The sequence below is a fragment of the Benincasa hispida genome, chromosome 1 (genome assembly GCF_009727055.1).
Source record: "Benincasa hispida cultivar B227 chromosome 1, ASM972705v1, whole genome shotgun sequence".
Classification (NCBI taxonomy): domain Eukaryota; kingdom Viridiplantae; phylum Streptophyta; class Magnoliopsida; order Cucurbitales; family Cucurbitaceae; genus Benincasa; species Benincasa hispida.
Window position 1 is genome coordinate 81,205,224 of NC_052349.1, and position 26,195 is coordinate 81,231,418.

The following is a 26,195-nucleotide window of genomic DNA, read 5'->3' on the forward strand; positions in this document are numbered from 1 at the left end:
ACGACATACCTTATCACTCTCTCCCTGAGCAACAAACCCAGGTGGTTGCTCCATGTAAACTTTCTCCTGAAGATCACCATGTAGAAAAGCATTTTTAATGTCGAGTTGATGCAAAGGCCAATTATGAGTAGCAGCTATGGACAAAAATAGTCGAATGGAAGTTAATTTAGCAATAGGGGAAAATGTATCAGAATAATCAGTCCCATAGATTTGGGCATAACCTTTGGCAACAAGACGAGCTTTCAAGCGAGCCACTGTTTCGTCAGGATTGGCTTTTATAGCAAACACCCATTTACATCCAATAGCCTACTTTCTTCTCAGATGCGAGACTAAATCCCAAGTACCATTCTCATCCAAGTAGCAAATACCCATTCACTTGAGTTTATGACCCAGTTAGTAGATGATGTAAGAAGGAATTTCGAAATACCTGTCTCAACAATGGTAGCAGTAGGGTTTGATGAAGAAGATGCCTGCAGGGATTCCTGAAATACTTGAAATTTAGCAAAATCGTTAGCAGATATTGTAATAGACTTTTCAGCCATATCACTGGTGGAAGCTATCTGAGCATGTTGAGATCGTTGAGCCTTGTTCAACAATTTCCGACAATCACGTTTCAGATGTTCCGGCTTACGACAATAGCGACAAACAATCTCCTGAGAATCTAATTTTTGATTATCATAACTAGGCTTTTGAAAATTTTTGGTCATCCCTGGAGTAACCCGAGAATTATTATTCTTGCTTATAAGAGCACTACTAGGATGAGAAACAGACAAACCAAATTGTGAGCTCTCAATACGAAGAACACGACTGAAAGCCTCCTCTAGCGATGGAATCTCAGAATAAAAAAAAATCTGTGTTTTAGCCATTCCAAATTCAGGTAAAAGTTAATTAAAAAATATCATAACAACCATCTTTTCTCACTGGGTTTGTTGAACTTTGACATCTGGACTAAAAGGTAATAATAAGGCAAGTTCGACAGCTATCTTTTTAAGCCTCATAAAGTAGCTTGTAACAGATTTTGCTTTCTGTTTGGCTCAAAAGAATTGCATACAAATTTCAAATATTCGATGGACATTCTCTTTTCACAAGTACAAAAATTCTAAGAACTTTAAGTGTTCCTTAACAGAATTACAATGATCTACCAAACCAATAACCTCACTCTCAATGGAATTCTTAATCTGAACATAAAGTCGAGCGTCATCATGAAGGCAAGCCTTTTCCTTATCATCTTGTGGTGGATACTCAGTCATATGATCATCCATATCAGTACTATGTAAATAAAACTGAATAGTACGATGCCAATCATAGTAATTAGCTCCATTCAACTTATGTTATGTTATCTTTGATGCTAAGAGAATTACATTGTATACAACCATATGCTTCATCTCATCCATTAAGAACCAACACACGATCCCACAGGTAGAATTAAACAAATCAGAATTGAATACAAGGTAAATCAAATAGCGAAACAGCCCCAAATGAGAGCAAAACATTCACAAACCCTAGGAACAAAAGGGTATTTTCCAAACAGCCTCACACTTGAGTAGATGTTGGTAGAACTAAAGGCATTGTCCATAGATGGACCGGAAAGGCTAACCCGAGACGAACCCAACTGACGGAAGCAAAGAGACGGCCTCACGCGCTCCCACACGCTGGCGTGTGGCGATGGAGCGATCTGAACTAGTGGCGTGTGCGACTCACGCTCGGATGTATCTGGTGAACGACGATGGCAGACTGAGTCAGACGACGGTGGTGCTCTTCTTGAGGTGGGCAGTGTCGTCAAATGGCCACTCGAGGTGATGACCCAAATTCAAACCCTAACTCACAAAGCCGTCAACGAATATTCTAAACCCTAAAACAAAGTATGGCTGTGATTCCATGTACTCTGTACTTTTGGAGAATGAATTTCTTATCATTTAATCAGATAAAAGATACATATATATAGGAGAATGAGAAATCCTAATCTAGAATATATAAAATTACAATAAAGGACGACTGTACATATTAATTTAAATATATCTTATAACAACTAAGGGCATGTGAAGGCATTTCAATTCAAACAAATATAGTGCAGAAAAAATAAAGAAGAAGAAGAAGAACGAAACAATATAATGCAAAAAGAAAACGTTAAAGGTTTTGGGAAGAAAACATCACCAGGATGAAGCGTTTAAGATGAGCTGAACCAAATCAATCTATCCAAGAACAACATTTGTCTCTGATTTATCTCTAGCCATAATTTTGAAATCAAGGGTTTGACTGCATTGATCCATAAGTGAGGCCTCAAAGGTAAAGGTAAGACCAATAAAACTGGAGGACCAATACTCTTGGCCGTCGGATAAAACACCCACTGCAAATTGAAGATACTGAATAGTTTGTATCAACAAGCCATTGAGAAAGAACTTTCACAAAATATGTGATTGAGATTCCCCTTCCGCATGGCAAAAACAGCAAATAGGAGGCAAAAGACATGAAGTAGGAAGCCTCCTCTGAAGCACATCAGCTGTATTCAGATAACTATTAAACAAAATCCAAGAAGGAACGTTAATTCTTTTTTGGCATTTTTATCTCCACAAAGTTTTTTACAGGTCTTTTGACATAGGAGAAGAATCCGCCTGCTAACAATTCTGTAATTACTCCTTTCTACTTCAATGTGCTCTGTCTTTTTGTTAAAGGTGAAATCTGCAATAGAACATGCTCAAAGGAGTCTGCCAATGGATGGAAATGAAGCAATAGCTATTGCAGCTCTTCTACAGTTTGCTGATATGTTGCAATTTAATTTGAAAACAGCAATCAAAGAAGATGCTGATTGGTCTGCACGTTTTATGCCCCTAACAAAAGTGGTAAATAAGTATCTGGGTATGACCTTAACCACTGCTCTATTCTGTAATATAATATGACGTCTTATTTAAACCTTGATTGTAGATAATGGGAATGCTTGTAAATCAATCATTGATTAAACTGATACTGAATGCTGTAGATGAAGATGGCTCGGTCAAAGATTCTGCGGTTCGCTCCTTATAAACTTGCTGGTTTTAGTTTTTTTACTTACATATGCTTTTCACATTTAGAACCCTAATAATTTTGTCTTAAACGCTCATCTTCATATTTTAATTTTCATTTGGTTATTTATGTCATTTCCTTCACATTTCATTTATGGAGAAAATATATTAATATTTAAGTATGTAAACTTGAGTATGTAAATTTGAGAACATCTGTTATTTATTTATTTATTTTTTCTTAATTTACCATGGTCCATAATCTCTCTCTCTCTCTCTCTTAATTAGAGTTATGCCTTAAGAGAATCTCGAGATCAAGTTCGCAAGCTTGAAAAAAAGGTGACGTCTATTTTTCTTTTATTGAAGTTTCGAGGAAGCTTTGTTGTTCAGGGATTTGTTAATTCTTTTGACATAAGGTTTAGTTATATTTGATGAATGACAATGAGGGTTAATATTGGGCTACAGCATTGGAATATGTTTATAATGTTTGCTTTCGTGGTGTTTGAGCTTTAAAAAACGCTGGGAGTAATCTTTAGTTTTTCTTTGCCTTCAGAATTGAAAGGTTTATATTCCGGGATTTCTTCTTCAACAAGAAATGCAAAACTTTTGATTGAAATTATGAAAGGAAACTAATGCTCAAATGATGTTTGATTGAAATTATGAAAGAAAACTAATGCTCAAATGATACAAACTCCTTGAGAGAGTGAATAAGGGAAATAAATAAAAGCCTTTACAAAAATAAAAACATCCCAATTTATGATATATCTGTCAGGCCACCAATCATCCATCAATACAAGAGGAGGGGTAATAGGGTAATTGTGTAGAGTTAGTTATCATGTGGGAGTGAGGAACGTTAGAGATGGGCAGTGGGGGATCAAGGGGAGCGTGGTGAGTATCCTTGTAGAAAGGGGGGGGATATAGCAGTGTAGGGGGAGGGGGGTTGTTTTTCATCTTTTTGCTGAACTAAGCCTTTCTCACAATGAGAGGGAAGAGTTGTATTACCTTAGGGCAAGTTCTTATTCAATAATATCACGTGGTAAGGGAATGCCTTACAATGTCACATAAGGGAAAAAAAAAATCAGCAAAAAACTTAGATTTTTAGTTTTTGAGTTTTAAGATTATGTGCAATTGGTTTCTAAGTTTTTAAAATGTATTATCTTTTGTCCCTGAGTTTTTAAATAGGTTTGAAAGGTCCTAGTTAGGTGTTAAAAAATTGGTTTGAGTCGACAAAACGAGCCGAATTGAACCAAACCAAACCGAATCAACTGGTTAAGTTTGGTTTTCTTTAAAATAAATGGAATCTCGGTTTTGTAGCAAAGAAAACTGAAAATGTTGGTTCGGTTCTCAGTTTATTGTGGCGAAAATCTATATATGTGTGTGTGTGTTTTATATTTATTTAAATTAAATAAGCCCAGCCCATAGTTTTTCGAATTCAAAGAGGCCCAATTCCCCACCCACCCATGATCTCATGTCACATGTCATGCCAGCTTTCTTTTCTCCTTTATTCATGGGAAGTGATGATAAAAGACCCTAAAATTCTCATTTCTCAAATCTCACCTTCAGCCTCAATTCAAGCACACCCCACCGCCATTTTTTTCCCTTCAGTTTCCATGCTCAGATTCTTCTACCAGCCAGCATCCTCCAACCTCCCATCTTCTGCATAGTTGCCAGCCCTGCTAGCCTCGTTGATTATTGTTGATCCATTGCCACGCCAACCTCTGAACCATTCCACCTCAGATTCTTCTACCAGTAAACACCCTCAGGCCTCCAATTTTTTCCTTAGTGGCCAGCCATACTAGCCTGTTTTTTTGTTCATTTAGGGAGTATTTGGGGCACTTAGTTGGTTATATAGTCAGTAGTTATTATAGTTTGTGGATTATAATAGTTTGTTGGTTATAATAGTTTATGTTTGGGATGCAAATTATTTTAGTCTTGGCAGGAAATAGTAAACACTGTAACAAATATTTTAAGAGAGGTTTAGTAGGAAATAGAACACTGTAACAAGTAGTAAACACTATAATAAATAGGGATTTGAAATAGTAATACTGTAGTTAGTAGTAGGTAATAATAGTTGGAACACCAACTATTATAATTGAAGCCCCAAACATAGTATGGGATGTAATAGCCCACTCCACCTTCTTGAAAGTGGTGCTGCAAACACCCCCTTAATGAACTTAGAGTTTAAAGTGATTAGTCTGTTTATGCTTAGGAAATCTGCCGACCACCGCCCTTGTGCAAGCCTCCACAGAAAGCCACAGATCTATGTTTTTTCCTCTAATTTTTTTCTCAAAAAAACTGACCTGAATCGAATCAGGGTGGTTCAATTAAAAAATCAAAACCGAGTTGTATTCATTTTGGATTGGTCTTCAAGATTGAAAACTGACATGTTCACTTCGGTTTGTGGTTCTGTCCAAAATCAGACCGAACCGAATAGTGAACACCCCTGGTTGCAATATTTTTTTTTTATTAATTTAAATTGCAAAATAATTTTATAAAATTATTTATTCTCTCTAAAATTATTTTTTAAACTTATTTTTCTAATTTAAAATGTTGTACAATTATTTAAAATAATAAAAAAATTACTTCAAAGTCCTTTTAATTTTATTCTTAAATATTTAGGGACTAAAATGGTACATTTTGAAAACTCAAGGGCCAAATGAACTTGTTCTAAAAAAATTCGAGGACTAAAAAGGTATGTTTTAAAAATTTATGGACCAAACACACCTATTCTTAAAAACTCAGGGATTAAAAAATAGTTTTATCAATATATTTTATGTGGAATCAATGTGGACTCCAATCTTAGACATTTCTTTATTGCTCAGGTCGTACATCTGTTAGCTTGATGTGATCCAGGCCTAAACCATTAACAAAGGACCACATGATGATTCTTTCTTAATTTTCTGGTTTTTCTCTTAATCTGCAAGCCACCTTTTTAAGGACTGTTTTAGTCTTCTTAGTCTAGAAGAGGATAAAACCAGCCCACCCTTGTTGTCCCACCACTTCCAAAGATCTTTCAATTACCTGACACACTCTTGTTATTTAACCAACTATTACAAAATCTGAATGGAAATGGTCCCCATTCAAAAGCCCTGGCTTCAAACAAAAGAGGGAAATGGTCTGATATAATACGTGTTTGCCTTGATACTCTTGAATTCTCAAAGATCTTGTCCCAATTATTAGAAATAAAGAATCTATCAATAAGAGATCTTGAAACCACTTCTCCTTCTCTTGACCACGTAAATCAACCATTGGAAAGAGGAATTTCAAGCAAATTAGATTCTCTGATGAAATCGTTGAACTGCCTCATTTCTCTTGTTGCTCTTCTCATTGGAAGTCTCTCCTGCCTTCGCCGGATACAATTAAAATCCCCACCAAGACTCCATGAATCTTCACATCGTTCAACTAAGGAAGACAATTCTAACCAAAGTCTTGTTCTTTCTCTATAATTATTCGGACCATACACGTGTGTTATCTGGCACACTTTCTTACATGTTGTTAGGCATTTTACTGTTAAAGAGAATTCAGCTTTAAATACCTCTGAAACTGAAATTTTTCTTTCATCCCACGTAGTCAAAAGGCCTCCTGATCTGCTCGTTGCTTCTACAAAAGTCCACCCCACCTCCTTTGAACTCCAAATAATTTTTATGAATGATAAATCAAAGCTGTCTCTCTTTGTTTCTTGAAGTAGCACTAGATCCGGATTAATCTTTTTCAAGAATCTTTTAATCGTCGATCTTTTTGCCTTATCACCAAACCCCCCGATATTCCACGAGATAATCTTCATATGGCCAGCACGCTTCAATGAGCTTTTCTGAAGGAATTAATGTATACCCCTGCTCATCCAAGGGTCCAATATAGAATGCAACTCCTGAGGTATGTTGGATTTGTTGAAAGGGGCAAAAATAAATCCTTCTTCCTTTTCTGTCCCCTGTTTTTTTTCTTCTTGGAATAGATGATCCAATGCCTTGTCAATTTCAACTAATTCTTCGTTAGCCTCGTGTTCTTCTTCAGGATCTGCTTCCTCAAATTCCCTCACTGCTCATGCTTGCAATTGACTCTTCATCGTTTTCTTGTGATATACTTCTTGAATTGTATGAATCATTGCTTGAATTACCTTGCACAAAAGAGATATTTGAGTCTGATAATTTATTGATTGATTGAACAAAAGAATTTCGCTTAGAATTTAATCTTACTGACCTTTTCGGATTGCTGTTGGGAAGTTGAAGCCTAACACAACTTTCCTCAAGAAGATCCGAATTTGCAATAAAGGACCATGATTTGATAAAGGATCTTCTTTTTTATGCAAAATGCTTAGGGAATGGCTTGAAAAGATGAGTACACCTTTTAGTAATCGAGGGGACTTCGATCTCTCTGCTTACAATAGTCTCCTGAGTAATTGGGGAGGCTTATGGTATTAGAGTATTCTGATCTACTGATTTCTTTTGAAGGGAGAATGACTTTACATCTTCAACTTCCATATTGTTATATAAGACCATCGGGGAAGATCAAGAGACAATTTTTGAAATTTTGTTTTCCCGCTTACTGATGTTATGCCGATTTGGTTATCCTCTTGGAAACAGCCTTCTATGGAACTCTCTCTTCTCAATAAATCCTTGTTAGTGTTCACACCAAGCTGGATTGGGTTTGAGGAAGGCTGCTCCGTCGATCGCATCTGTGTGAATGGTTGCTTCGGCGGACTCTGTGACCGTATCTCACTTTGTTTCTTTGAAGAACTGTTACTGACCGGATTTCTGAAAAAATTGGAATTGTTTCCAGCTGCTTCAAGGAATAACCATTCAGGTCTTAAAAAAACCGGTTCCACTTCATCTTTCAACATTTGGTTAATCCGAACTAAATCAATTTGATTAGCAAAGTCTTTCATATATAAGTCCCCTTTAACTTTAGGGAGAGGATCTTGAAGCTCTATGTCTCCGTAATTTAGAAAGATATTACCACACTTCACATCTGAAATTTCTTTAGTGGCTGGCATAAAACCACAAAGATTCTCTGGCTTGATTTTTTGCTTCAGCTACATTTATCAAATTTAAAATATCATTTGAAATACTCTAATCCTCCAAAGTAGGCGCCTATGGCTTCAAATTGAAAAAGATATTTAGGAAGTTAAACAAATCTCAGCAGAAAACCTTTTTGGTGGTGGGGATGCTTTAAAATTTCTCTTCCAAACAGAGGAAGTTCAGGGGATTGAAAAGAAGAATCCACTGTTTTCCATATAAATTAACAAAGACTGCATACCTCAGGAGCTCAATTCTCTAATTGAAAAATGTGAACTTACTTTTGGGTAATCATTGTCCGGAGCTCATTAAACCTTAATAGCAGTATGAAGATCATCGCATGGAATATCAGAGGGCTTGGTGATAGGAATAAAAGATTGGCAATCAAAAGAGTTTGAAAAAAATAAACCCTGATATAGTTCTTCTCCAGGAAACAAAGAAAGACAGCTTTGATCTACCTTTTATTGAAAGCTTATGGAGCTCTAAAGAAGTAGGCTGGGCTTTTGTGGAAGCTTCGGGAAGAGCAGGAGGTATTCTATCTATGTGGGATGAAGCCAAAATTTCAGTTTCAGAAATTTCAAAAGCATCATACTCTTTGACCTTAAAATGTCAAACAATTTGTTGAGAAAGTTGCTGGGTAACAAATGTGTATGGTCCGAATTGCTACAGAGAAAGGGACAGCCTTTGGGCTGAATTGTCTTCTATATTAGAATCTTGTGATAAGCCATGGTGCCTCGGAGGGGACTTTAATTGCATCCGAAGAAGACAGGAAAGATTTCCAATAGGAAGATCTACAAGAGAAATAACAAAATTCAATAAGTTTATTCGAGAATCAAGTTTAATTGATCCATGTCCAATGGAAAATTCTCTTGGTCAAGAGAAGGAGTAATGCCATCAATATCCCTCATCGACAGATTTTTTGTTTCTCAAAATTGGGATGAATTCTTTGAAAATTCAAGAGTATCAAGACAAGCTCGAACCATTTCCGATCATTTTCCCCTTCTTTTTGAAGCTGGTGCCTTTGAGTGGGGTCCTTCCCCTTTTAGATTCTGTAATAGTTGGCTAAAAAATAAGGAATGCTGTCGGATAATTGAAAACCATAATTCAGATAGAACAGCCTTGATAACATTGACCCACAGAATCTGGTGCGATTTCTTGACAGCTGGCCCTATCAACATCTGCTGCACATTTAGGCTAAATTCTGCTCCAAAGGACCAGCTCAAATTGAAGACATTGAAGAGCGAGAACCAGCAACTTTGTGCATAAACGCAGTTAAAAAATAGGTGCTGTTGGTCTTCCCCATTCTCCTTACACAAAACACACATATTGGGGGAGAGAAAATGAGAGGCAAGCTTCTTTTGCAGCACACTTGAGCAGTTTAGGGACCCAAAAACCATTATCCAAAGGACTATGTTTATTCTCCTTGGGCTTTTTGATTTTCAAAGAGCTTCATGAAGTAGAGGATCCATTCGGGGGGCTTTGCAAAGAAAGTTGGATAAGGATTTGACCGAGAAGGATCCATTGGTTTCCAAAGACCAAAACCTTGAATCTGGGCGATCTTGCACCTTTAGGCTAGAGATGAGGCTTAACAATTCTTGAAAATCCGAAATCTCTTCATCTTTTAAGTGCCTCCTAAAAGAGATGCTCCAAGAGTCGGTGGTGTGGTCCCAATGCTCTCTCACAGAGCCATTTGAATGAGTGGTCAATCTATATAATCTAGAAAATCTGGATGAAAGGGGAAGATTGCCTACCCAAGTATCTAACCAAAAGCCAATATTAAGCCCATTGCCCAAGACAAACATAGACAGATTTTCCACTATCAACCAAGCTCTTGAAATGCTGATCCATGGGCTTCTAAGGCAGCCCACTGCTTTATCGGAAGTGCGACCCCTTGAAATGCTACTGCTATGTATACTTTTGACCACTCTACACCAAAGGGAAGAGCTTTCCAGCTGGAATCTCAAGCCTCATTTTGCTAAAAGAGCTAGGTTTTTCTCTTTTAAGCCACCCAAACCGAGGCCACCTTCTTCATAAGATTTGGACACAAGTTCCCATTTGGCTAAATGATTTAGTTTGCCCCCTTTGTGGCCTTCCCAAAAGAAATTCCTCAATTTTCTTTCTAAGATTTGCAACACTTTATTAGGAATCAAGAAGGTAGACATGTAATAAGTGGGGAGGTTTGAGAGTACTGACTTACAAAGGGTTGCTCTACCTCCTCTTGAAATGTTGTATCTTCTCCATTTATCAAGAGTTCTTTGAATTTTATCAATAATAGGCTGCCAGAAATCAGTCTTCTTCGGATAACCTCCCAAAGGAAGTCCTAAATAGAGAAGGGGAAGTTGCTCTGCTTTACAATTGAACTTTTTTGCCCACTTATCCAACATGTCTTGGTCAATGTTTATACCACAAAGGGATGATTTCTCCCAATTAATTTTCTGTCCAGAACACCATTCAAAGAGGTCAAGAGTAGCTCGAAGAGATTCTAACATATCATCATATTTGCAAAAAATAAGGGTGTCATCGGCAAATTGCAAAATAGAAATGTGGACTTGATCTTTTCCAACCAAAAACCTTCAAAGCGATTTTTCTCATGCAACCGGTTGATTAAGGCATTTAAGACTTCTCCCACAAGGATGAAGAGGTAAGGAGAAAAGGGGTCTCCTTGCCTAATTCCTCTAGATGCCACTATCCTTCCACGAGGCCTTCCATTGATAAAGATGAGAATTTTGGATTGGTGATGCATTCCAAAATCCAAGATATCCATTTTGAGCTGAAATTCTTTCCAATTAGAACTTTTTCAAGGAATGACAAGTCCACTCTATCAAATGCTTTCTCCAAATCAAGCTTTAGAAGCCATCCTTTCTTCCCTTTCGATCTATAGTCCTCGACTGCTTCATTTGCAATTAGGATGGGGTATAGGATCTATCTTCCTTTGATAAATGCACTTTGAGTGGGGGCAATTATGCTTGGCATGATCCTTTTTAGTCTTTCCACTAGGGCCTTTGCTATTATCTTGTAGAAGAGGGTGGTGAGACTAATTGGTCTGAAATCTTTGACTTTCATTGCATCAGTCTTTTTTGGAATTAGACAAATAAAGTTCTCTTTAATGATGCATGAATTGAGCTTACTGTTTCTGTAGAAATCATCAAACATTTTTATTAAGTTGTCTTTCAGAATATGCCAAAAATGGATGAAGAATTCTGGTGTGAAGCCATCCGGCCCTGGAGCCTTATTCCTTCCTAACCCTTTCACTGCCAGCTTGATTTCTAGGGCAGAAAAACTTACAACCAGCTGCTCATTTTGACTTCTTGAGACTCTTGACCAGTCAAGGTTGATAGGAATGACTCGAGGATCATTACCTTTTGAGTATAAAGATGAGTAGAAGGCCAGAATAATATCTTCAACATCCCGGGTGGATTTGGTTGGAATATCTTGATCATTAAGCAATTCTGCAATCAAGTTCTTCCTCTTTCTGGTTGATAGGAATCTGTGGAAGAAAGAAGTGTTTTCATCCCCTTCTTTTAACCATTTTAGTTTGCATTTTTGAATGAGGCTTCTTTCTTCTAATTGGTAAAAGGCTAGAAGATCTGCCTTCAAGGAAAAGGCTGCATCTTCTTCACTGACTTGAGGGTATTCTCCCACTGTTTGAGAGTCTATTCTATAAATTTCTGCTAGTAAGCTGTCCTCTTTCATCTTCTTCTCTTTTTCATAGTCATGAAACCATTTTTTTAGGACTGATTTTGTTTCTCTTAAGTTGTGGAGAGAGTAAAACCTGCCCATTTATGTTTTCCTTCATTTTCAAAGATTTTTCAATCAATTTATAGCAATCTTTGTTGCTCAGCCAGCTGTTACAAAACCGAAATGGTGAGGGCCCCCATTCAAAAGCTCCTTCATCTAATGTAAGAGGAAAGTGATCTGACATGGTTTTAGCTTGTCTTGTAACCCTTGAGTCATCGAAAACTTCTTCCCATGTGTTTGATACAAGAAAGCGATCTAGGAGAGATCTTGAAGCCCCATTACCTTTCCTTGACCAAGTGAATTGTCCATTTGATAGTGGAAGTTCCAGCAGGATGTTTAATCTAAACTTATTGAAGTTATTCATGTCTTACGATGCTCTACCAACTGGAAATCTCTCATGCCTCCTTCGAATGCTGTTGAAATCTCCCCCAATACACCATGGATCATCAGATTTTTCTGCCAAAGAGGATAATTCTACCCAAAATCTTCTCTTTTCTCGGTAATCACAAGGCCCATAAACATTTGTTATCCAACAGATCTTTTTGTTTAACGTTTGACATTTGATTGAAAGGGAGAATTCATCTTTTGAGTTGTCAGTGACTAGAATTTTGCTCTCATCCCACATTGAGAGTATGCCTCCCGATTTTCCTTTAGCTTCCACCAACACCCATCCTACCTCTTTTGAGCTCCAAAGGCTTTTGATAAATGAACCCTCAATTCTGTCTTTTTTTGTTTCTTGGATAAGGACAATATCCGGATTGACTTTTTCTAGAAATCTTTTTAGAAGCAGTCTTTTTGATGAATCCCCTAAACCTCTTGTGTTCCAAGTCACTATCTTCATTGAGGCTCTCTGTGAATTCTTCAACACTTTTCCTTATGATCAAGCTAAAATGAAATCACACTCTTTTATGATGGAGTGTAGATTCTGTGGTGCATCTGACAAATTTAGAGGGGGGTGTTTCGGCTGGGAAATTGACTATCTGCAGAGAAGTTATCATTTCGGGTACAATGTAGAGGAGGTTGGATAGGACACTCCCTTTCAGGTCTCAAAGTTTGAGGATTGGCTTGTAGGTTAGCACAACTTACTTCAAGAATATCCGGGTTAGAGATGGCTGACCAGGGGTTTTGAAAGGATGTTTGTTTTCTGATGAAGTGTCTGGGAAAAGGTCTTAGCTCAAATGAATTCAATTTTGCAGAAATGTGATGCTTGAGTGGCTTAATCCTTTTCACTTTTTGGATCCGTCTATGGGAGGAAGGAATGGAGATCAAGGCCTTCGGCTTCTCTGTGATTAAGTCTTGAGTAACAAACTTCTCAATTTTGGTTGAAGATGAACTGACATTCTGATTTGGAAGGGTTGGACCGGGTTTTCCCAAGTCAAGTTTGGCGCTTTTGTGAGAAGAATTTGAAGGATCCCGATCCTCTGTTTTACTTTCAATCAGTGGATCTATCTTGGCACCTTTTTGAGAGGAAGTTAAAGGGTCACGCCCCTCTGTAATTTTTTCTTTAAATAACTCTTTGTCTTCTGTAGACGACGCTGAAGGTGACTGCTTGGGAAGGTCAAAAGGCAGAGGCGTGAGGCATGAATGGGGGGCGGCTCAGATTTCGAGCGGCCTCTTAACTTCTTGGCCTTGGATTCAATCTCTCTCATCTTACTTTCTTTATTATCCACAAAGACTCCTGGACTTCTAGATGACTTAATAATGTAATTAGAGGGAAGTAGGAAGTTGAATTTTGAATTTAACGGGTCACAATAAAAGCCTTCATCACGTTTAGCTTCATTAATCTGGATTAAATCAATTGGATTTGTAAAATCCGATTCAAATAAGTCACCACTGACCTTATTAGGAGGGCTGGTTGATATGATATCTCCAAAATTCAAGTAAATTGATCCTCTTTTTTCATTAGATACTTCAATTGTTGCTGGGATAAATCCACAAAGATTCTCCTTTACTTTAATTTTGGCCTCTGAAACATTGATCAAATTAAGTGTCTCCATAGTTATGCTTTCTAATCCCCCAAAGTATTTCCTGGCCTCGAAGGTCTGTTTGCACCAATAATCCAGGGGTAAGTTCTTGATTGAGATCCAACCCCCATAACCCTTGACATAAGCTGGTCTACCATGGGAGGAGTTGTTCCATCTTTCAAATTTCAGATGGAATGAGCCAAATTTCTGCCACTTGCCTGAGAATTTATCTAGTTCATCCAATGAGCTTCGGTCCATTGTTACCAGGGCATTTTCTGCAAATAGAGGATTGATAATAACATTAGATTGAAAGTGGTCTTTGAGTACCTTACAAATATCAAGCCAATTATCGAATTCAACAAGGCGTGAGACAATCCAAAGATTAGAGAAATCAGGTTGGAGCACATTAGCTTGCTTGATCACCCATTGATGCAGCCTATTCTGTTTTCTGATCACCGAAACAGGGGACCTCTGTTTTCTTTGGGAAGTCTGTGACTGAAGAGGGGAGCTTAGTGCTGGCATGTCTACAATTGAAGGGGGGGTTGATGAGGAGTTCTTGAGGCAGCCACTGACCATATCATTGAATTCTTGCCAGCCTGAGATTCCATCCCCAAAAGGGATGTGAATGTTTTTCCTTCCACCCGATGATGGCCAGACTGCACATTCTATGAACCAGCCCCTGCTATTTCGGAATTTGGAGAGGCGCATGACTCCCTGATCAACCCTTTCTTTAAGGAGAAAAAAATTCGAAAGATGAGCCATACAGTAATCTCTTCAGATTACCCTCTAGCCATTGCACCATTAGTGGGGAAAGGAGAACTTTTTGTCCTTTTTTCAGATCTTCTATGAAAAATCCATTGTCTCTTTTCCACATACAGAAGAAATGGACACCTATTTTGCAACTCTTCACCTCCATGGATTCTGGGGCTGATTGAAGGATTAGGAAACCACCGTGGTTTGGGATGGCAAGGCCAAGGCTGGAGAGCAGGGCTGAAACAGGGGAGGAAAAGAGGTCAGGGAAGGGGAGGGGGTCGGAGGGAGAACGGAGGGGCAGGGGAGGAAGAGGTAGTTAGAGGGAGGGAAGGCTGCAGAAGGCATGGTGGGTTCCGGTGAGGTGGTCGGAGGGGGGAAGCTGGGGGAGGGAGAGGAAGAGGAGAGAGGAGAGAGCATTTTTTTCCCTTTTGTATCTTGGACCTTGGAAGGAATGCGCGTCAAAACCTTTGATAGAGTTGATTGGGAGTTTCTTGAAAAAGTTCTCCATGAAAAAGGCTTCCACTCAAAATGGATATCTTGGATTATGGGCTGTATATCCAATCCTAAATTATCCATATTCATCAATGGAAGGCCTAGAGGAAGAATAATGGCATCAAGAGGAATTAAACAAGGAGACCCCCTTTCTCCTTTCCTTTTCCTTTTAGTAAGTGAAGTACTTTCAGCCTTGATCAAAAGAATTCATGAAAAAGGTTTGTATGAAGGTTTTGTAGTAGGAAAGGATAATATCCATATTTCAATTCTCCAATTTGCAGACGACACCCTCTTATTTTGTAGAAACGACGATGGAATGTTAGAGATTCTCCAGAAAACTTTTACATTATATGAATGGTGCTCTAGTCAGAAAATAAATTGGGAAAAGTCAGCCATATGTGGAATTAATATTGAAGAATCCAAGCAAGAAGCCGTGGCATCAAGGTTAGGCTGTAAATCTTTACAGCTGCCTTTTTTATACTTAGGTCTTCCTTTGGGCGGTTATCCAAAGAAAATAGACTTTTGGCAGCCGGTGTTAGACAAGTTTCAGGGTAAACTCGATAAATGGAGAAGGTACAACCTCTCAAGAGGTGGTAGAGCAACTCTATGCAATTCAGTGCTTTCAAATCTATCGACCGATTATATTGTCTTCTTTCTTAATGCCAGAAAAGGTTATTTCTTCTATGGAAAGAATCATGAGAATTTTCTTTTGGGAAGGACATAAAGGAGGAAAACTAAATCATTTGGTAAAATGGGAGATTGTATAAAAAAAAGTTGAAGATGGGGGCTGGCACTAGGAGGTTTAAAAAACAGAAATTTGGCTCTTCTTGCCAAATGGGGGTGGCATTTTTTCCATGAAAATTCCTTTCTATGGGCACAAGTAATAAGGAGTATTCATGGCAGAAGTTTTGGCGATTGGCACACTCTGGGAAAGTCCTTTTGGAGCCTTCAAAGTCCTTGGATTAGCATATAAAAAATCTGGTTGAAAGTAGAAGCCTTGGCTGTCCTCAAACTGGGAAATGGTAGCAGATTTGCTTTCTGGCATGACTCTTGGGCTGGTAATTCACCACTTAAACTCAGTTTTCCCTCTTTATTTAGAGTTGTTTCCAACCAAAATGGTTCTATTATGGACCATTGGGATTCACAAACACTCTCTTGGTCTCTACCCTTCAGAAGACTATTAAAAGAAGAAGAAATACCAGAATTTCAGACTTTGCTCTCCTTGATTTCCAGCATAAAGCCTTCTTCCAGACCTGACTCTCGATCTTGGTCTTTAGAAGCAAGTGGTTCATTCACGGTAAAATCATTGTCTAACCATCTTGCCTTGGCCTCACGTATTGACACCCACCTTTTAAAAGCTTTGTGGAAGACCAATAGCCCTCGAAGAGTGAACATTACAGTCTGGATCTTGCTGTTTGGATCCTTAAACAGTGCATCAGTTCTGCAACACAAGCTGCCCTGCCATTTTATTTCTCCAAATCAATGTGTTTTATGTAAATCAGCAGGGGAAGACTTGCAATACTTGTTCTTTGACTGTTCCTTTGCAAGAAATTGTTGGTTAGTCCTTTTTAAATCCTTCAATATCAGCTGGGTGTTTGACTTTACTTGTAAACAGAATGTTCAGCAGTTACTCACTGGTCCTATCCTCAAAAAAGCCCCAAATCTGATTTGTTACAATGCAGTAAAAGCAATATTAGTTGAAATTTGGTTCGAAAGAAATCAAAGAATCTTTCAGGATAAAGAACACACTTGGTTCTTCCGCTATGAGGCCGCCAAACTTAATGCTTCTCAATGGTGTTCTCTTTCAAAGCACTTTGATGCCTACTCACTTCAAAATTTATGTTTGAATTTGCAAGCATTCATCTTCCCAGTTTGAATATGTTTCAAGGAGAAGGATCATTACTACCCAATTTTGAAGACTCAAGGAGCTAGGTTTATTTTATGATTCTCTTGTTTCCCTCTTGGCTTGTATTTTGGCCATAAAAAAGAGGACGTTTTCTCTGTTTTTTCAAATATTCTGTAAGCTTCATATTTTCCGTCTTTGTCTGAGTTCTATGGATATGATGAGGACGTTAAGGGGGTGTCAACCTAGTTGAGATGCCCGGGTGCGTTTCCCGATCCCTTATCTTGTATCGATCCTATTCAAGTACACATCTCTTGTACTTTCTTTTTATGAATTAATAAAATGTTTGTTTCCCTTTATAAAAAGAAGTAGGAGCATTTGAGTGGAGACCCTCACCGTTTCGTTTTTGTAACAATTGGTTGAGCAATAAGGAATGCTGCAAATTGATTGAAAAAACTCTAAGGAAGGGGGAAAAGCACCATTGGGCAGGCTTTGCTCTCTCCACAAATTTGAGAGAGATTGAATCAGCTCCTAAGAAATGGTTTCATGAATATGGGAAAGGGATGAAGTTGAAGGAGGAAAGCTTATTAAATGAAATTCAAAGAAGGGATCCACTGACAGATGAGGAATTTTCACAAAACAGGGTTGAAGAAGCAACCATTTCCTTGAAAGCAGACCTGCTGGCCTTATATCAACAGGAAGAAAAAAGCCTCATTCAAAAATGTAAGTTAAAGTGGTTAAAAGAAGGAGACGAGAATACCTCTTTCTTCCATAGATTCCTATCTACTAGAAAAAGGAAAAATCTGATTGCAGAATTGCTCAATGATCAAGAACCTCCAACCAGATCCACCCGGGACATTGAAGACCTCATTTTGGGCTTTTACTCCTCTTTGTACTCTAAAGTGGTTTTCGCTCTTCAATGTCTTTAATTTGAGTTGGGCTTTTGGGGCAGATTTTAGACTAAATGTCCAGTAGCTGTTGATTGGTCCGATTCTCAAGAAATCTCATCAGATTCTGTGGGTCAATGCTGTAAAGGCTGTGTTAGCTGAATTGTGGTTTGAACGCAACCAAAGAGTCTTCCAAGACAAGGAAACTCCATGGTTTTCAAGATATGAAGCAGCCAAGCTGAAAGCCTCTCTTTGGTGCTCCCTCACAAGCTCCTTTGCAGCATACTCTAGTCAGGAAATTGTCTAAATTGGCATTCATTTCTTTCTTCAGCATTCTGAAGTCCAAGCTACAAAGAAGCTTTAGTTCTCAAGGCTGTGTTTTCTTTTTTCTTTCTTAATTTTCCAGCTCGGTTTTTCTTTCTTGCTTTTAAGCTTTGTATCCCATTGTATTGCTTTAATTTAGAGGATTTTCTAGTGTTCGGATGTGATGATGGGTGCTAAGGGGGTGTCAACCTAGTTGAGATGTTCGGGTGCTGATCCTTTTGATTTCCTTGTAATTTGAGCATTAGTCTCACTTCATTTTCTTAATGAATAAAGAGACTTGTTTCTTTTTTAAAAAAAAAACAGCATTAGCTACTAATGCAGCCAAGCAAGAGGATAGAGTTCCAAAGAAATTCAAGTGCCTTTTATTAGTGGGAGCAGCCCCTTTAAATAGGCCAAGGGGCTGAAAACAGAAGCTTGACAGCTGGACAAACTAATCTTGGCAACTAACTAAAACATTACAACCTTACAAAAGACTAATTAAAACATAAGGGATAACTCCTTCGATGATAATGTTACTCAAATCCTAGTTGGTCTGTCATTCAAGCCTCAATCGGATTTGATTTGGTCAATTGTGGAAGAAAGCATTGCTTGCTGAAAGTTGGTTTTAGGAAGCCAAAGGGTCTTTCAAGTCAAATCTCTCACATCACTAGAGCGTTTTGAAATTGCAATGCTTTTTGTTCTCTCGTGGTGTTCCTCTTGGTGCAAGTTATATGTTTGACTTGATGTGCTTTTATTTTCTTTGATTAGCTTTATTTTTGCACACTTTTGGATGCTTATTTTTGTATTCTCATTATTTCTATTCTTATTTCAGTTTGAACATTAGTCTCTTTTCAATAAACCAATGAAAACTTCGGTTTCCTTTCCCAAAAAAAAAAAAAAAAAAGAGAGAAAGAAAAAAAACATAAAGGAAAAGGCCAGCAAGACAAAACTAAATACATCTTTTATATTACTCAAGAAAGTTGCCAAGAACTAACAAGAATCAGAAAAGAATCTCAATAAGAGATGTCCTACATCAGCTACCTTTGTTTCCATAATATAATTTGCCTGCTAATGAGATTCGTAATATCATGCTGCTGCCTTTGATTCAAATAATAAAACTTTCTCTGAGCTCGATGCTATAAGTGCACTTCTTAATACTAAATTCAACATCATTTCTTTATGTACAGTTACATCAGTTAATGGACAGCTTAGTTAGGAATGCAAAGAGTGGAACTTCCTTTTTGGTAAGAAGCATCAGATTGGACTTGTATTATGTATTGACTCATTTGTTTGTTTTCAAATAAATGTTCATTTATGATGATAAGAAACATATGTAAGTTAGTGGACTGATTGTTTATCTTTCTAATGATACTATACAATTTTGGCTTAGGAAGTGGAAATCGTTGATGGAAGGTGGTGTATAAAATCAGAGGGTGATCAATTAATGGATGTTAAGGGTCTCCTGTTGTCCAGGTTCATCCATGCATTCATGTTCCGTTGCATCAGCTTATGAATTATGCTTTTTGGCCCTCTTTCTCATGCTAAGTAATGCTGGTAATGAAAATGTTGTTTATCAAATGCAGTATTTTCTATTGAAAAAAATAAGAAACCTGCAATCATATTAACGAAGCTCTATTGCAAAAGAGGACAAGTCAGAAGTTTTCTTCTTGATAGTATTCCAGCTAGAAGCCAAAAGTATGNATATACTTTGTTATGCTGTACATATGAGGAAACAAATGATGAAAATAAATTATTAATTAAACAATATAAGGATAGGGTTCTATCTCTAATAACGCAACTAAAAAAATTATAATACCTTCCGGGAATTTGTACATTGTATGCTAGTGAAAAACCGGATAGCAGTTAAATTTGAAGAATTTGTATGCATTTCCCCCAACTTTTTCTTATAAAAGGAGATCAGCTCCTAAATGTTCCTCATCTGAGAAGAATATATTGTTGTAGTGATACAGGGACTGGTTTCATCTTAGAGCCACTCTCTGCCGTTCCTTTAAATGATGAGTTGCAACAAGCAAGGGCTTCAGTGGCAAAAGCTGAGGAAGATGTTCTCTTTATGCTAACTGAAAAAGTATGGGTGAGATGGTTCGAAAATAATAGGTGACCATAAACGTCAAAAGTTAGAACACCAGCGTTAATTTTGAAAACTACGTTGTTTTTTATGCAACCATCATCCTTCTGGTGATTTGAAGTTTATTTATATATTTAGAGTATATTAGTTTATGATATGATGTTAAATCATATTTAAACCTAAAATTTTAAGCTTTTAGGTTAGAATTAATACAGTTTTAATATCAATTGATGATATTTTAAAATCTTATATGTTTCGTGACAGGTGAAAATGGATTTTGAAGATATAAACAAACTCATTGGCTGTATAATTGAATTAGATGTGGTGCGTATTTTTCACAACACCGTCATTCCGTTTTTTGGCCAATTCTTGATGTTCTTTTTGAAATAAAAAAGCGCACTAACTATAACTACATCTAGAAGCTTATTGGAGTATCTAAATGAATGATCTATTTTTTTTTTTTTTTTTTTTTTTTTTTTTTTTTTTTGGATAGAAACAATAACTTTCATTGAGAAAGAATGAAAGAATACAATGGCATACAAAAAAACAAGCCCACAAAAAGGGTTTCCAACTAAATAAAATGTTACTTGAGGAATAATTACAAAAAAGCTTCAAAATCGAAGTCCAAAGTGAAACATGAAACTTAACTAAGGACCAAACTTCCCTAGGGTCCTCAAGACCTCTAAACAATCTCGGAATTTTCTCACCCCAAATATCTCACAACGTAACGCACACCCCAACAAACCAAAAAAATCAGCCTCTCTCTAGAAGGCGGATGGAGGAGGAACTCTCCAATCGTCACACGAATATCCCTTTGGCCGGAAATTTGAATCCCAAACTCCAGCAAGATGCAAATCCACACAAACCTCGCAAACTGACAATCCCAAAGTAGGTGATCTAGGTCTTCCTCTGCCTTTCGGCAGAGAATACAGTAGAAAGGACCCATTAGTATTGCCATCTTCCCAACAAGCCTATCTAAGGTGTTCACACGACCTAACAAGACTTCCTAGGTACATAACTTAATTTTCTTTGGTATCGATCCTCTAAAACACATCAATGACCGACTCACTACCAGGAGAAGGATCTAAAAGCAACCTGAAGAAAGACTTACAAGAGAAGCCTTCAAAAGGATTGGGCCTCTAGACATGAACATCCCTCCTTCCCTCCTTAAAAATACACTCATCCAGCAAAGAAAGAAGGGAAGGAACCTCCGCAGTCTCCTTATTGGATAAATGATGATAGAAACTAAAGGAAAAAGACACAGAGCTTCCCGACCATACTAGGAAATCAAAGATCGGGATATTTTTAAGGGAAGACAAATGAAAAAGATGAGGACAAGCATAACAGAGAGGGCTATCCCCCGCCACCGATCTTCTTAAAAGAACGTATCTTTACCATCCCCACAATGTTTAGTTATAAAACATAACTCTCCTTTAATTTCAAAAAATCCTAATTCTTTCAATTTTTTTTTTCAAATTTTAAAAAGATAAATAAGATGTTTTATCACAATATCTCCAAAATCTCCAAAGATTCTATTAAATTAATAATTCAATTAACTTCTCAAATTACCTTAATTTAGGCTTCAAAAACCAAAATTAAATGGCATAAAATCCTTGATACAAATTAAGTCCTTTCAAATATTTAAATTAATTTAAAACCACATAAAATTAATTATCTTTTAAGTTGGCTCCAAAATCCATCAAAGGGAGGCAAAATTCAATATTTTCAAGATAATTAGTTCAAATATCTAATCAATTAAATTCATTTTAACCAATAAAAATTTTTCAATTATTTCAATTTAATCCCAATTTTCAAAAATGAAAGGGAAATTAAAACTCAATAATTTTAGATAACTAACTTAAATTTTCCTGAAATTTAGGATGTTACAATCCCCCACAATGCAACTGACCCAAGGAAAAAAAATGGGAAGCTCAAGCGAGATATCTTTCCAAGGGTTTCGACATGTGCCTTTGACCCCCTTAGCCACCCATTCAAAGGGAAAAGAGCCATGCTTATTCACAATGATCTTATGCCACAAGGATTTCGAATCAAGGGCAAAACGCCAAAGCCACTTAGCCAACAAAACTTTGTTACGTAGCCTTAAGTTTCCAATCTCCAACCCTCCCTGATTCACAAGACCAGATGAGAACCCTTACTTTCATCCTATTGGAATCTTTATGAATATTTGACCACCAGATACTAAAAGTTGTAGCCTGCTCTAGCTTTACATCCCTGTTTGTAGTTCACTGTTGTCTGGGCCATCCTTCTTTGTCTGTGTTGAAGAAACTTTATCCTGAATTTCGTTCTTTGTCGTCTTTGAATTGTGATTCGTGTCAGTTTGCTAAATTTTATCATCTTAGTCCTAGAGCCCATAAACGAGCCAACGCTCCATTTGAGTTAGTTCATTCTGATATTTGGGGTCTTTGTCTAGTTGTGTCCCAAACAGGTTTTTGTTACTTTGTTACTTTTGTTGACGATTATTCTCCTATGACATGGTTATATTTAATGAAAAATCATTATGAGTTATTGTCTCATTTTTGTGTTTTTCATGCTGAAATTCGAAATCAATTTAATGTCTCTATCAAAACCTTGAGCACGGATAATTTCTGGTGAATATTTCTCTCATGTACTTGGATCTTACTTATGTAATCATGGCATCATTCATCAATCCTCTTGTGTAGACACTCCATCTCAAAATGGAGTTGCTGAAAGAAAGAACAGACACCTCCTTGGAACAGCCCGCATCTTATCCTTTCAAATGCATGTTCCAAAGCAATTTTAGGCTGATGCGGTATCTATTGCTTGCTTCCTAATTAATAGAATGTCTTCCTCTGTCCTCAATGGAGAGATTCCTCATCATACTCTTTTTCCTACAAAATCTTTGTTTCCTATTGCCCATAAGATCTTTGGTTGTTGCTTGGGATATTCGTCCACATCGTACCAAATTTGATCCAAAATCTTTGGAATGCATTTTCTTAGGCTATTCGTGTGCTCAAAAGGGTTATCGTTGTTATTGTCCTTCTCTTAATAGGTATCTTGTCTCTCCCGATGTTACATTTTTTGAAGATATACATACCTTTTAGTCCCTTACTGTCCAATCATTGTAAAGGAGAGGAGGATGATCTTTTTATCTATGCGATTACCTCTTCCACATCATTTCCTACTTAACATTCTTCTGTATCTCTTCCTTCTCGCCCATTGGTCACTTGAGTTTACTCTAGGCTATTTCTATCCATGGCTACTACTCACAGTTGGCCTTTGCATCAGCTTGACATTAAGAATACTTTTCTACATGGTGATCTTCAGGAGGAAGTTTACATGGAGCAACCACCTGGGTTTGTTGCTCAGGGGAAGAGTGATAAGGTGTGTCGTCTTCAAAAATCTTTGTATAGACTGAAACAAAGTCCTCATGCATGGTTCAGTAAGTTTAGTCAAACACTCAAATGTTTTGGTATGAAGAAAAATGCTTCTGATCATTCTGTATTCTATTGATGATCTGATAAAGGTATTTGCTGTTTGTGTATGTTGACAATATTATTACCATTGGAAGTGATATATCTGGTATATCTTCTCTCAAGACTTTTCTTCAGGGTCAATTTCATACTAAAGATTTGGGATAATTGAAGTATTTCTTGGGTATTGAAGTAATAAGAAGCAAGAAAGGTATTTATCTGTCATCACGAAAAAAACGTATATGATTTGTTGTCTGAGACTGGAAAACTAGGAGTCAAACCATGTAGTACTCCGATAATACCAAATTTGCAACTTGCTAGAGAAGCTAGGTATAGAAAAAAGATATGTTTTTCTTAAATCTGAGTGATTGAGAAAGACTCAATATATACAAGAGAATTATCAATTAGTGTGCTGAAATTAAGCCGTCAATCTATACCTATAAGGAAAGAATAAAATTACAAGGTATAAGGAAATAATATGAATTAATTCTCTAATTTACAAATGCATAATTAACTTGATTTCCTATATTTAGCTTAATTTCCTACACTCCCCCTCAGGCTGAATGGTATATGCTAGCCATTTCAAGCTTGGAAATTAGTCTACCAAGGTTTGTTCGATGCGAAGCCTTAGTTAATATGTTGGCGACTTGTTGTTGGGACGACACATATCTCAAGTTGATGGTATTTGTCTCAATCTTTTCACTGATAAAATGACAATCTATCTCGACATGCTTCATTCTATCATGATGTATTGGATTTCTTGCAATGGCTATGGTGGATTGATTATCGCACAATACTTCTATAGTGCCTTCAGTCTTAATTTGAAGTTCAGTGAGAAGGCGTTTTAGCCAAATTCCTTCACAAATTCCATAGGTTAATGATCGAAATTCAGCTTCAACACTACTTCGAGCCACAACTTGTTGTTTCTTGCTACGCCAGGTTACTAAGTTTCCCCATACGTAGGAGCAATATCCCGACGTTGACTTACGATCAATAGGGGATCCAACCCAATCTGCATCAGTGTAAACTTCTAGAGATTTGGTCATTGTTTTTCTGAACATAAGGCCTTTTCCAGGATCGCGTTTGAGATATTTCAATATTCTATACACAGCTTCCATATGTTTTCTAGAAAAGGTTTGTTCAGAAATTGACTTACCATGCTAATTGCAAAGCTAATATCTGGTCGGGTGTGAGTCAAGTATATGAATTTTCCCACCAGTCGTTGATACCTGTTGCGATCAACTGATTCATCTTCGAGATTAATTCCAAGTTTTGAATTTGCATCAATTGGTGTATCAGCAGGTTTACAACCGCTCATTCCAATCTCTTTTAAGAAGTCTAAAGTGTATTTTCGTTGGGTGACAGAAATTCCTTTGCTTGATCTTGCTACCTCCATCCTTAGGAAGTACCTTAAATATCCCAAGTTTTTGATCTCAAATATCTTTGACAGGTGTTGCTTCAATCGAGTTATTTCATAAAAAACGTTTCCTTTAAGAATTATATCATCATCGTATACTATTAACACGATGATCTTACCTGGAGAGAAATGTTTGATGAATAGAGTATGATCAAATTGACACCGAGTATAGCCATCTTGCTTCAATATAGTGATAAACTTTTCAAACCAGGCTCGAAGTGACTGTTTCAGTCCATAAAGGGACTTCTTGAGTTTACATACCTTTCCTCAAGTATATTTGTCCTCAAATCTTGGGGGTATATTCATGTACACTTCCTCTACTAGATCACCATTTAAAAATGCATTCTTTACATCAAGTTGAAATAATGGCCAATCTAAATTGGCAGCAATAGAAAGGAGTACCCGGATAGTATTTAACTTGGCGACTGGTGCAAAGGTTTCCTGATAGTCAATCCCATAAGCTTGGGTGAATCCTTTGGCCACAAGGCGAGCTTTGAATCTCTCTATACTGCCATCCGGTTTATGTTTGGTTGAAAAAATTCATTTACATCCAACTGTGCGTTTACCTAGGGGCAAATCTGTAAGAACCCATGTTCCATTTTTCTCAAGGGCCTGCAATTCATCTAGAGTAGCTGCTTTCCATTCAGGCTTTTGTAAAGTTTCTTGTATAGTTTTTGGAATTTTTACCTGATCTAGTGACGTCACAAATTCTCTAAAAAGTGGTGACAAATTTGTATAAGATAAGTGGTACTGTATAGGATGTTGAGTACATGAGCGAACACTTTTTCTTAAAACAATAGGTCTGTCCATGTCTTCTTCTGAAATCTCGTTTACTATTTCAGAGACACTAGGATTTTGGTTTAGATCTTGGCTTTGCTGAACTTGTGTAGATTGTACTTTATTTCTCTCAGGTTTCCTCGTTCTTCGTGAATATCTTGCGTTTCAGAACCACTTACTGAAGGTTGATTTGTTTAGCGGGTGTACCATCAGCAATTCGAACGGAGAGGTTTCCCCTATGGGGAGAGAGATGAAAATAAAGATTTATCACCTGTCATATGATCTGATGCTCTAAAGTCCACTATCCATTCAGATGGAAGGGTTTGAGTATGGAGAGCACGAGGCTTTTGGTTACTTTGTAGTTGCCCAGTCCCAGAACCACTTACTGAAGGTTGATTTGTTTTATTCAGCAATTGTTGAAGCATGTCCAACAGATCTTTTGTCAGTGGTTGTTGGTTTGAAGTTTCAGAGACAG

General features: G+C 37.3%; 1 protein-coding gene across 19 annotated transcripts in view; it reads left to right on the plus strand.

Annotated features, from left to right (window-relative positions):
- Nucleotides 1–26,195, plus strand: part of LOC120082749 (endonuclease MutS2) — a 72,479-nt gene that overhangs the window by 14,298 nt on the left and 31,986 nt on the right. For 12 of the 19 annotated variants that reach the window (XM_039038063.1, XM_039038046.1, XM_039038166.1 and 9 more), the window contains 8 exons: nt 2,673–2,840; nt 2,923–3,006; nt 3,285–3,335; nt 19,176–19,232; nt 19,379–19,461; nt 19,951–20,080; nt 20,339–20,398; nt 24,085–24,207. In XM_039038063.1, the coding sequence (XP_038893991.1) occupies nt 2,673–2,840; nt 2,923–3,006; nt 3,285–3,335; nt 19,176–19,232; nt 19,379–19,461; nt 19,951–20,080; nt 20,339–20,398; nt 24,085–24,207 (756 nt within the window). Of the gene's footprint in view, nt 1–2,672; nt 2,857–2,922; nt 3,007–3,284; nt 3,336–19,175; nt 19,233–19,378; nt 19,462–19,950; nt 20,081–20,338; nt 20,399–23,380; nt 23,438–24,084; nt 24,208–26,195 lie in introns of those variants that run through there. The other 7 variants (XM_039038071.1, XM_039038078.1, XM_039038053.1 and 4 more) reach the window with 7 other exon arrangements.